This window comes from Oncorhynchus gorbuscha, linkage group LG26, assembly GCF_021184085.1.
Source record: "Oncorhynchus gorbuscha isolate QuinsamMale2020 ecotype Even-year linkage group LG26, OgorEven_v1.0, whole genome shotgun sequence".
NCBI lineage: Eukaryota > Metazoa > Chordata > Actinopteri > Salmoniformes > Salmonidae > Oncorhynchus > Oncorhynchus gorbuscha.
This window is the reverse complement of record NC_060198.1, coordinates 33,967,092-33,979,921: the sequence shown is the minus strand read 5'-3', so window position 1 is coordinate 33,979,921 and position 12,830 is coordinate 33,967,092. Positions and strand designations below refer to the sequence as shown.

Below are 12,830 nucleotides of genomic sequence, written 5' to 3'. Positions count from 1 at the left end.
AATTCTTATTTACAATGACGACCTAGGAACAGTGCGTTAACTGCCTTGTTCAGGGGTAGAATGACAGATTTGTAGCTTGTCAGCTCGGGGATTGGAGCCACGAACCTTTCGGTTACTGGCCCAACGCTCTAACAACTAGGCTACCTGCCAACCCATGAGGCTACCTGCTATGAGTTTTACTAATGCAAATTAATTCATTAATAATAATAATAATAATAATAATAATAATACATTATTGACATAGTAGCCTATATATACTCTGACAAAACCACTGAAGACAATGACTGTGATGTGGCACAGCAGTAATATAATGAAGGTCCTGAAGAAGGTATTTTGACGGAGAACTTGGAATCTATAAAAAAAAAATATACCATTACTTTCAAGAATACATTTTACTCAGTACATTTCTTCCAGTACCTGTCCTGGTGTGTCCACATATTTTCCTTTTTAATCCCTCTCCTTATGTGAAATGTGGCTATAGATTGTTGTTGCATATTCAAAAATATAGCATACAAAATAAAATAAAAATACATAAACACAATACACAATTCTTAATTCTTAATGTTTGAAAAGTAGGGTTCACTCTGGAGGAGAACGTAGAAAAAAGTAGAAACCATGCCAATCTTACATGGTAACTTTACAGCCTTATGTAATTTCACCTGCAGAATGATTTCCCTAAACAAGTCTCAGCGGGAAGTTCAAGCAAATATTGTTTTTTTTAAACTTGTCTTTCTGTACTCTATATGGTTGGAACGACATTACCCACAACTCCTGCAAAACGTCATATCACTTACTTGCTGACTGGACAACCTTACAGCCCAATAAAATACGGGTCCTCCCCCTTCTCAGCCAATAGAGACTCTGTTGCTATCACCGCTTATATTTTTAGCGATGGCACAGTACTTACTTGGAGTTACACATATCCGTTCGCCAACTAAACTAGGATTTCGCTTTCTGGTTTTGCAGAACCATTGATGTAATTGTGTGGCTTATAGGTTGGAAAAATAAAGAAAATGCATTTGATTGTTTACCATCGTTGTTCATACCAATATGTTCAATCATATCTACCAGGATTTGCAATCCTCATTAACCCGTAACCTATTTCATATGATTTACTTATTTTGAAACTATAGGCTTATTACTGAAAGTCGACTATTCTCTCCTAGGTGTGTATGAATTTATTTGATAGTATACATTACAATAGTATCAAGAAAGTAGTCCCTATTCAGACCAACGTCACAAAATAGGGGGTGTGTGCGAAATGGTCCTGTATAAATGCGCAAGGTTGTCAAACAGTAAAGTTTTCTCGGGCAGTTGCAGACAATCTGTCTGTGGTGGAAATGGAGAACGTATGAAGAGAGTACATTTCGATACCCATTTAACACACCACATTATATCTGCCTCTAAACAACTACTTTGAAAAGCCACATCACCTTCAAATGCAATGTAAAATATGGGAATTAAAACCGCAGGAACTGAACACAAGCTGCATTAGTAAGTATACACAGCGTCCGCATATAAACATGTATGGCATTGACATACATTTTTATGTATCTGCCATAACCGTACATTTGGCTAGATAGTGCATCCTCATGATTGAATAAAAAATGCTTTAGGACTCTCAAAATATGCCCTGCCTTTTGAGAATCGGACTCTAATTAGTTCAGTCATCCATTTTAGATAATTTTTAAATTTTTAGACAGAACCACTCAAACTCGTATCGAGATGTATTTATTATTCTCATATACAGCTGATCATTTCTTCCTGTTTTCGGTCAGGACCAATTTATTATTGAGCCGTTGTAGTTCTGCTCATCGGTCGACATAATGACACGAGACTGCAACATTCACCACTTAATTAGTCTCCTTATTTATTTACAGTGCCAATTTAAGATCTTCCTGTTTTTAGAATAATAGCATCATATGTGTCCTTATTGGTGAAAGGTGGAATTGCCATCATGTAGAGAAGCAGGTATTGGACCTTTGGGATAGGCTTCACCACGGCACTTCAAAGCCATATAGGCTACTGTCATTGCTCACCATCACTCTATTGCTTTACTGTATGTTGCCTATTGTTTTGCTCGAGTTAACGAAGTTTGCCTACAAATTGTAGACATTGTTTTCACACCCCTTATCATCAATATCCAGGGTTGCTACGTTTTCTCTTTAATCTATTATTTATTATTAGGCTACCTGCCCATAAATGATTTAGGGGAATGTGTTCTGTTACAATATACAAGTATAGTATTCACTTGCATAAGCTTGCTACATTGTTACAATGAGTGGACAGATGTGTGCTTTATGGTGGTGGTGATGCACTGTAAACATGTCAACAGTCAGCTTAGGTCATGTAACCTACTGTTGGATTGTGTAGTCTTATTTAGTAGTAGGACACAACTATGACAATCGAATATGTTTATGGTTGAATAATGTTGCATTAACTAATACAGTATATGCATTATAGGTCAATTGTCAACACTAACAACTAGGATCCATTTTGATACATGACTGGTTTTACTGTGTACTGTACATAAAATCCCAGCTGCATAAGAACAACTTTGTAGGGAAGAAATTGAATGATATTGGATATGACTATGGTGGTTAATGCTTTTCGAAGATGTACTGTAAACTTGATTATCATTGGTTTAAATGTAGTCAAAGGTGAACGTTTGTCTGCTATATTCCAAACATCTCCTATTGAACAGTTTCACACCTCTCCAAATGAGTTTCTAAATAGATTTAACACAAGTAAAAATGACAAGGGAAGTCAGGTTGTGTATTGTGTCTTGTTCTTGCCCATCTTCTAGCCATCGATGCAATGTTCTGCCTGCAAACAGAGTAGCTATATCTCATATCAATAATGATATTATTTTTTGCTCAACCTAATCTGATTCACAATATAACATTCATTGTCCTTGATGCATACATTATAACCATGTTCTCATATATCAAGTATACAGTTGTTAAATTTAGCTTGCTGGGTAATCCTGTCTGCTGGGCAATGTTTATGGTGCGTAGGTGGACTGTGTTGCACGTGTTGTGATGACGTTACTAGTGCTGCATGGTGGGAAATGGTGTCCTTTATGCACTGTAGCCTGTACCGTGCCATTTACAGTATGCAAAACATGCCTACATGTGAGCTGTACACCCACAGCCTACTCTTGATTTGGAACTTTCTCTAATTGTGTAATCCTGAGTAGTGAAGCATCCGGCAGAAGCAGATTATCATGGCTTTCTACCTCAATCACTGCATCTGTTACACCCCCTCCACGTTGGCTAGCTAACCCATTCACTCTCTCATTATCCCTTCTGTTTAGCCTATTTGGTCTGCCTTTTACTTTCCTAGACCTAACACCATGTTTTTATTTTTCCACCAGTTGGACTCCTCTCGTTACCTGGCAAGTCTTGTTACCTGTCAACTGAAAACAACTGTTTGGACTAGTTTTTGGCCTCCTGGTCATCAAGTCTGTCCATGTTGATCACCCAGGAAGAGGTTTAAAGATTCTGCCGGATTTCAACTTACCTGCAGTACATGTAGTGGAGAAGAAAACATCAGACTTCTACAAGCCAGAGAGAACTGTTCCAGTATTGTCTAATTTTGGGACTGATTTGAATACCTGGCTATCCAGACCAGGTACAGTCATGCACCTAGAGGTAAAGGTAGCTCTGAATTTCATTGTGTCCTACCTGTACAACAAACTGCCCCGTCGTCGTGCTGACCTCTTCGGGGAAGAGTTGGAGCAGATACTGTTGTCGCACTATGAAGGCCACTGGTACCCTGAAGCTCCTTTGCGGGGCTCTGCCTTCCGCTGCTTGCACCTAGGGGCCCCCAGTGACCCAGTGGTGGAGCTAGCTGCCAGGAGAAGTGGACTGGACACAGAGGAAGTGTGTGCCAATGTCCCCCCTGAGCTGAGTGTGTGGATCGACCCCTATGAAGTGTCCTACCAAATCGGGGAGAATGGAGCCGTTAAGGTCCTGTACTTTGAGGATCCGTCCGGCTTAGGTGGAGAAGGCGAAATGGTGGAAGTAGTAAGTGGAGTGAGTAAAGGGGACATGGAGGTAGAGGAGGCCAAGAGCTTAGGGTTCAACCCTGAGGCCCAGGTGTTTGTTCCAATTGGAGCCCAGATATCTCCAGTTCTGCTTCCTTCCATCTCCAGCACACCCGCACCCCTCTCAGCCTCATCCTGCCCAGTGATTTTCAGCTATCCCAGCTCCAGCACACCCACGAACCCAACTGCCCACTCCTCTAACACATCCACACCTTCCCCTCCAAGTGGGGGACTCCCTTACCCCCCCTCTCAGCAGCCAACGGCTGCCCTGCCCACCACCCGTCCACCGCCGCAGCCCATCACCTTCACCACGGCCAGTTTCGCCGCAACAAAATTTGGCTCCACCAAGATGAAGAAGTGTGGCGGTTCCGGATCGGCTGGCGGCTCGGGTGTAGGCGTGCCCCCACCACAGAGGATGCTCGCCCGTTCCCCCACCAACATCTCTCCCCCAGGGCTGCTGAAACACAAGCCCCTCTCAGTCTCCCTGCACTCCCTGGGGGCTCAGATCCCCAGCCAGCTCTCCCCTAATGCCAAAGAGTTTGTTTACCCAGCATCCCCAGGGCCCCTATACTTTGACAACGATGCTCCACTCATACTTTCACACTCAAGCCCCTTCCAGCACCCTCACCCCGCCCACTCCCACCCCTCATTTGACCCATTCTCCAGCCCCCCACCTGGTCCAGCTGTTGGTGCCATTGGTGGTAGCGGTGGGATTTCTTACATGGAGAAGCCCTCATTTGTGGAAGGTATAGGGGGGTATAACCTGCAATATCCCAGCCAGACCTTCCAGCCAGTGGTGCTGGCCAACTAAGCCTTTCTTATGATTATTTCTGTTGCAGCAGTAGGGCAGTAATGCTCAAGTATTTTTTGGGAAAATTGTTCTTACTGATACTACATCGTATAATTTGTTTTATTACTACTACAACCTCCACTATATATTTCAATATGATTATTTCCATATCATTTAATATTCTGTTTTTTTGTTGTGGATTTTGATTACAGTTTCTCTAACCAGAGGAGTAACCAGCCTCCTATTGCACAGATGTTTTCATTGAATGTTCAGCAGAGTAAAATGCCCTTCAGCTTTGGTCTATTGACAGCAGTATGACAGTTGATATTTTGCACTCCACTGTCACGCTGTGAAAAAGGGCCAATGTCCTGTAAGATGGCTTTGGAAAGCTTAGCGCTTTGCAATCTGCTCGGCCTTAGTTATCAAAAATGCATAGAGGGGTTTGTGTGGGTTTGGTGAGGTCTTATTCATGCTGACAAGTGTTTAATGTGCTCTTCTGTGGCTTATGGCCATTGTGAATATAGTGGGCCTGTTACTAGAGCCTTGAAACGTATCACACACCATGTCTGAATCGGTTTGGTGCAAAGGGATCAGTCTTTGCCATTCATCAGCTCTGAAATGTGTTCATGGACATGCTAAGGGAGCCTGTGTGTAGTGGCTTGGCAATAGGGGGGGTTTAATGTGCAGGGTATGAGGAAATGGATCTGTCATGACAGGAAGAATTACTGCCAGGGAGGTCAGCGAACCTTGGTGAAAGTGAGGCAAGTTGATCTTTGTCTTCGGCTATGACTACTAATCTCCCACCCACGCACAGGCACATAGAATCTGTCAGCAGTGTGTGAAGGTGAACGGGCGTTGTTGGAGGGGAATAGGATGCTGCTAAGCAATGGGGATTGTGATGAATGGCTTAGCGGGACTTTGACTATGAAGGAGGGGTCTTACTCTGCAGGGAAAAGAGGATGGGGAGGGAGTAAGGGGAGGGGAAATGGATGGCAAGGCAGGGGCATCAATGACGTTTTAACACCTTTTGGCATCTTGGGTGCAATGGCTTTAGACTGGCACTTCAAAAATCCGGCGCACATTTCTGTAGAGCTTTAGTGGCGTTTGCAGCCAAAGGCTCACGCTATGTCCCCTGCTCTTTAAGCCCTTAATTATCTCTGTTCCAGTTGCTGCTCCAGTGGGAGACCAGCATCATATAATGAGATGTTTTCCTTTTCCATTTCCAGGACTATGAATGTTAACTAAACCTGTGTTTTTGTCACTTTATGATGCCATGTCAGATCATTCTCAAATTGATGGTGGTGATACCCTGTCTCCATATAGGTAATAGAGGGGGCAGTAATTGTCACCAGGGTTCAAGCAGCCTCCTAACCCCACCTTTCCTTTTGAGCCATCCAGCACTTCATATTATTGGGCTACAGATGCCATCCCCCCCCCCCCCCCCAACCATGATGTTACAGCTGCATCTGCTAAGAAATGTTGGATCTGTTCCAATGGGATTTGGATAGCAGGGGGAGTGTCCCTAGCCATCATCTGAATGTTTTCTAGATTATGCCCATAAACATCTGTGTAGAAGCTAACGTAAATACTCTTTAACTTGTGCTCACACTGGTAATTGCTGTGATAGTCTGTCATATGCGTGTCATTCAAACTGTTTATTTTTCTTTGCGTCCAGGGGTTGGGAGGGTTGGGTCGGATCTCTTTATAAATGTGATGCTTGTGAGGGAAGGGGTCATTTTTACATTTGTAATTTATTTTAAATTTTCTATATTTTTCCTATGTTTTTTCAAAAGTAATGAAGTACTTTTGTAAAGTTGAGAGAGAAGTTATAACAGTAGGAATATGTATATATTTCTTCAGGTTTCCTTTGTTTAGTTATGTGCTGAAGTTATTACAAAGATAACTAAATATATATGCAAGTTGGGAATAAAGATGTATAAAATAAAGTATTGAATGTGGATTGTACCTTGTACAGAATTTGTCCAATAAAAGACAGGTAAATGTAATTTGTTAAATTGGGTTTTTGAAGAGCTTCAGAGGGGAATGTTTACAATGGGTGGATAGAGTCCGACGGCATCATTCTCAGTCTGTTTCTAAGGGCAGTCTGATAACTTGTGTAAGATTTCTGTTCCTTCATAGTTCATACACTTAAACCAAAAATCTCCACATATAAACCAAATCCCCTTAGTAGTGCTCATATCTTACTAATTGTGTCCCTTATTCATTCATATTCCATCTACATATTGTCCAGTGCCATACATCTTTGCTTTATACCACTAACCTTATTTGTGACTGAACAGTCCTACTGTGACTGAATTGGCTGCCAATTTCATTCTCGCACAAAGACTGAGGGAAAGCAACAAAAAAAAATGTTCCTGCAGTCTAATCCTTGACGAGTTTTCACCTCGCAACCATGTGGTAACATTCCCCTGCTCCCGCTACTATAGCCATAACTAAGACTGTCTTTACTCACACTGACCCTGGTCCAGTGCAATGTGTAACTAACGCCATATTCTAGACCACAATTGTGGCAGGGTCTTAGCCCTTTTCAACCACAAATATTCCAATACATTTCATCAAGCGTTTCAAGCAGGTTTAGGAGGAGGATGATCATTGAATGTTCTGTGATTTTTGATCAGTGACTGGTCAATCCTGGTGGTGAACAGCCTAGTGATGGAGCTATTTTTTTCAGATTTTTGGTTTCCAAAATCCCTACAAGCATCCCAAAGTGCTGCCTTCCCCCATTGCTTAAATAATGGTCAGATTACTCTTGGTAATCGGATGTGTGCTGTATTTAATTCCCTGTGCCTGCAAAGCGGGTCTGGAGGTTTGAGTGGTGGCTTGGAGGCCATGTTGCGGTCACTGACCGCCTGCCAATGGGAAGGCCAGAGGACTGTGAAGTTTGAGGGATGGGAGCTGCTCTACTTGAAGTTCTGATGATTATAGGAAAGACAATGGATATTGTTTCACATTTGCTTTTTGGTCACAGGATGGACAGTGTTTTGTGGTATAGTGTGTTGGCTGTTGGTATGTGTCTTGCGTTTTTAAAATGAGTAACAGATTACGCTATCCTCTTTAATTAAAAAGTTGTTTTTTAAATCCACACTAAAAGCAGGCTGTTCTATCACAAGGATTGAATCAAAGTGAGAAACAGAGTTTTGTATTGTCTTTTGCTTATCTATCTGTGTTTTATTTAGCACTTTGGACTATTTTGTTGTAATAAAGAAGTATTTTCTATTTAAAATTTAAGAATAACTGGATATAATTGAAAAAGTAAGAAATACTAAAATAGTACTTTCTTTTTTGCCTGTATTTTGTTATCATTTTCCTATTTTGTATCTGCTGTACACCCTGTAGATGTGTATGAACCTTTCTCTACTGAAATGCAATGACCTGTTTTCTGTGCTCCCCCATGGGAATGGATGGGGACTTACTACTGCACTTTCTTATTGTATCAGATTATTTTTTAAGTTTGTAATAAAACAATTGCAAAAATAAGCATGGAAAATAATACAGTTCTCTTGTCATTTTTGTCTGTTAATCAAATGTGACAAATCCTGGCAAAATAATTATTACAAAATCATTTAGAATAGTGTTTGATGGCCTACTTGTGATCAGGAATTTTAGTATTTATGTTCCCCTGCGGTATAAAAAGCCCTCAAAAGGTTGTAGAAAATAAACCTGTATTTCATAGCATTGCAATACATTCTAATATTGATGTAAACAAATTGAAGTCTGATTAATAATAATTAATAATTCAACCCAGATATGAAAATCTCATAGCTCATCTCACAAACTGTTCTACTTACACAGCAGACAAATATGACCTAATTTCATCACCTCGAAAATATGGCCGGTGCATTATTTTGACTGTGTTATTATATCTGTCAGATGTTTGCATGACTCCCTTTTGTGAATCCACTGGGCTCTGCTCTCCTATGGCGTGTCGATGTTTGGCATTAACATGCTTGGTCAGCTACTCCTTGTGGCTCCCTTTATCTCCTCACCACATCTCATTCCCGTCCTCCATCACCCTCTCATCTTCTCTTTATCTCCGCTCTGTTCTCTCACCAAATCCCTATTTTTCCCCTTAACCTTTCCGCTCTCTATCCCATCGCATTTCCCCACTCGTCCCTCACCACCCCTCTCCTCTATCCCCCCTGGTCTTTGAGGCTGTGTTTATGCAACACTGCTCCCCTGTGTGTGGATGTGATCATTACGCAACATCTCATACTCCATTGGAATACTAATGAAGATGAGGTAGGGGGGATAGGCAGAGCAGAAACCGAGGACCTCAAATCTCTGTTTTTGTGTGTCCATGTGTGGGTGTATATGTGCGTGTGTGATAGACAGACAGCGCATCTGTTTGTGTGCATGAGGCATGCAGAGTGATCTGCTCCCTTTGTCTCCCAGCATCACAATGTGCATCCTGTCAGTGTTGGTCAAAAACACCGCTTTTTGTCGATTGTTCAGGCAAGGTCAAGGCAAGGGCTTTCATTGAATTCCACTTCATTCATATGCATGATACATATCCCATACATGGGTACATTCAGATTAAAAAACACAACAGGAAATGCATCTAAATTTAAAAGAGAAGGAAAAAAATGCACTTGACAGGCAAAGTTTGAAATGTAATCAAAGTAATGTTTATCCTATCAGGAGTGTTATAGCTGTTAAAAGAGACAGTTGTCATTTTTTTGACTGTTTTCTACATACAAAGAGGCTATTCTTTTAGGATGACCTTGGCTGTTTGTGTTGTGAAGGGCTGTTTCAACCTGGAGTCGGTTTTCTATGCAGATCTGGTAGGAAGTAACTGTAATTGTATTCATGAACCATGTAAAAAGGAATAATTCAGTCCCCACCACCTCATTGAGAAGACTTCATTATCCAGAAACAAGTGTAACATAAGGAACCAAAAACAAACATCTGACATTACAAAAAGCTAACTTCCAGTTAATTTCAAAATAAATATTTAGTATTTTACAAGATGTTTCAAACGAAAAAAAAATCAATCATTTGTAACCTTGTGACTGTCCAAGGTCAAACGCTACAACAGTAAAGGTGGAGCTAAAAACAGGAAGTACACAACATGACCAAAAGTATGTGGACACTGGCTCGTCAATCATCTCATTCCAAAATCATGGGCATTAATCTGGAGTTGGTGCTATAACAGCCTTCACTGCTATAACCCTTTGCTGCTATAACAGCCTTCACTCTTTTGGGAAGGCTTTCCACTAGATGTTGGAACATTGCTACGGGGACTTGCTTCCATTCAGCCACAAGAGCATTAGTGAGGTTGTCACTGATGTTGGGTGATTAGGCCTGGCTTGCAGTCTGCGTCCCAATTCATCTCAAAGGTGTTCGATGGAGTTGAGGTCAGGGTTCTGTGCAGGCCAATCAAGTACTTCCACACCGATCTCGACAAACCATTTCTGTATGGACTTCGCTTTGTGCGCAGGGACATTGTCATGCTGAAACAGGAAAGGGCCTTCCCCAAACTGTTGCCAAAAAGTTGGAAGCACAGAATTGTCTAGAATGTCATTGTATGCTGTAGCATTAAGATTTCCCTTCACTGGAACTAAGGGGCCTAGCCCGAACCATGAAAAACAGCCCCAGACCATTATTCCTCCTCCACCAAACTTTACAATTGGCACTATGCATTGGGGACAAATCCAGATTTGTCTGTCAGACTGCCAGATGGTGAAGCATGATTCATCACTCCAGAGAACACATTTCCCCTGCTTCAAAGTCCAATTGCTGGGCGCTTTACACTACTCCAGCTGACGCATGGGGATCTTAGGCTTGTGTATGGCTGCTCGGCCATGGAAACCTACTTAATGAAGCTTCTGACGAACAGTTATTGTGCTGACGTTGCTTCCAGAGGCAGTTTGGAACTCTGTAGTGAGTGTTGCAACCAAGGACAGACGATTTGTACACTCTACAGCACTCTGCGGTCCCGTTCTGTGAGCTTGTGCGGCCTACCACTTCGCGGCTGAGCCGTTGTTGCTTCTAGATGTTTCCACTTCACAATAACAGCAGTTACAGTTGACTAGGGCAGCCCTAGCAGAGAGGAATTTGACGAACTGACTTGTTGGAAAGGAGGCATCCTATTACAGTGCCACATTGAAAGTCACTGAGCTCTTCAATAGGGCCATTCTACTGCCAATGTTTGTCTATGGAGATTGCATGGCTGCATGCACGATTTATACACCTGTCAGCAACGGGTGTGGCTGAAATAGCCCGAATCCCCTAATTTTAAGGGGTGTTCACATACTTATGCATATACAGTGTATTTGGAGTGTTCAAACCCCTTCCCTTTTCCACATTTTATTATGTTACAGCCTTATTCTAAAACTGATTAAAAAATAAATCCTCATCAGTCTACACACGATACCCCATAATGACAAAGCAAAAAGGTATTTAAAATTAAAAACTGAAATATCACATTTACTAAGTGTTCTGACCCTTTGCTATGAGTCTCGAAATTGAGCTTATATGCATCCTGTTTCCATTGATCATCCTTGACATTTTTCAACATCTTGATTGGAGTCCACCTGTGGTAAATTCAATTGATTGAAATGTTTGTGGTCATACCACATCATTAAAAACATAGGTGCTGGGCTAATAAAGAATACTAGTATAGAACAAGAAGGCCCGCTCACTAAAGCTCCCAATTCACCACTTTACTGACAACGTTTACATCCAAAGCGGTTCTTCGTCAGGTTAAACAAACAAACTGAGTGCTCATATCCCGAAATATACACATTTCACCTCACATGACCATTGCAGACATGATGCATGGTGGGTACAAAAACAATTAGTCTATCTCTAATAATTGAATAACAAGGAGATGGGTACATGTACTAGTTCCAGAAAATAATATATATTTACAAAATTACCAAGTAGGTGACCTGGAAGGCAAGACAAATTAAAGTGATATATTCATGTAAAAAAGTCTAGGACCAACAAGCTCCTTAACAGCTTCTAACCCCAAGCCATAAGACTGCTAAACAATTAATCAAATGGCCACCGGACATTGACACCCCCCATCCCTCCACTTGTTTTTTACCCTGCTGCTACACTGTTTATTATAGTCACTTCACCCCTACCTACATGTACAAATTACCTTGATTAATCTGCACATTGACTCGATACCGGTACCCTCTGTATATGGGGTGGCAGGTAGCCTAGTGGTTAGAGCATTGGGCCAGTAACCGAACGGTTGCTGGATTGAGCCCCTGAGCGAACAAGGTAAAAATATGTCGTTCTGCCCCTGAGCAAGTCCGTCAGTTCCCCGTGCGCCGAAAACATGGATGTCAATTAAGGCTGCACCCCGCACCTCTCTGATTCAGAGGGGTTGGGTTAAATGCGGAAGACACATTTTAGTTGAAGTCATTCAGTTTTACAACTGGTTATCCCCCTTTAAGACAATGTAGGAGTGGCAGCGGGACAAGTCCTTGCGTGGCCCAGCCAGAGCCTGGACTTGAACCCGACCAAACATCTCTGGAGAGACCTGAAAATAGCTGTGCAGTGATGCACCCTCATCCAACCTTTGCAGAAAAAAATTAGAGAAACTCCCCAAATGCAGGTGTGTGTAGCGTCATACCCAAGAAGACGTGAGGCTGTGATTGCTGCTAAAGGTGCTTCAACAAAGTACTAAGTAAAGGGTCTGAATACTTCTTAAAATGTTTATACATGTGCAAAATGTTCTAAAAACCTGTTTTTGCTTTGTCATGTAGATTGAAGAGGAATTTCTAGAAAGAAAATGAACAGGTTGGGATAACTTGGAGTTTAATTTCTACATACAAACTGGCTTTGATCCAGCTTTAACTTCATATCATACTAAAATGACTATCATACCTAAATTGTCTATCGATCTGACAAGATTCTGCACCAAGCTTAAAATCACTGTTAAAACAACTATATGCCGAAGCATAAAAGATAAGAATGTCAGCGCAATGCAATGCCTTCCATTGAAGCAAATTCAGTAAA

The 12,830-nt window shown here is 41.6% G+C and overlaps 1 protein-coding gene across 1 annotated transcript; it reads left to right on the top strand.

Annotated features, from left to right (window-relative positions):
- The first annotated feature begins 1,305 nt into the window (after positions 1–1,305).
- On the top strand, positions 1,306–6,796 carry LOC124015982 (protein Tob2-like). The gene is made up of 2 exons (XM_046331494.1): positions 1,306–1,494; positions 3,377–6,796. Exon 2 carries the CDS (start codon positions 3,642–3,644, stop codon positions 4,857–4,859), a length of 1,218 nt encoding a protein of 405 aa, XP_046187450.1. The 5' UTR covers positions 1,306–1,494; positions 3,377–3,641; the 3' UTR covers positions 4,860–6,796.
- The last annotated feature ends 6,034 nt before the right edge of the window (positions 6,797–12,830 follow it).

Excerpts from the sequence above, each read along its gene's own strand:
- LOC124015982 (XM_046331494.1), top strand. The coding sequence starts at position 3,642 with ATGCACCTAGAGGTAAAGGTAGCTCTGAATTTCATTGTGTCCTACCTG.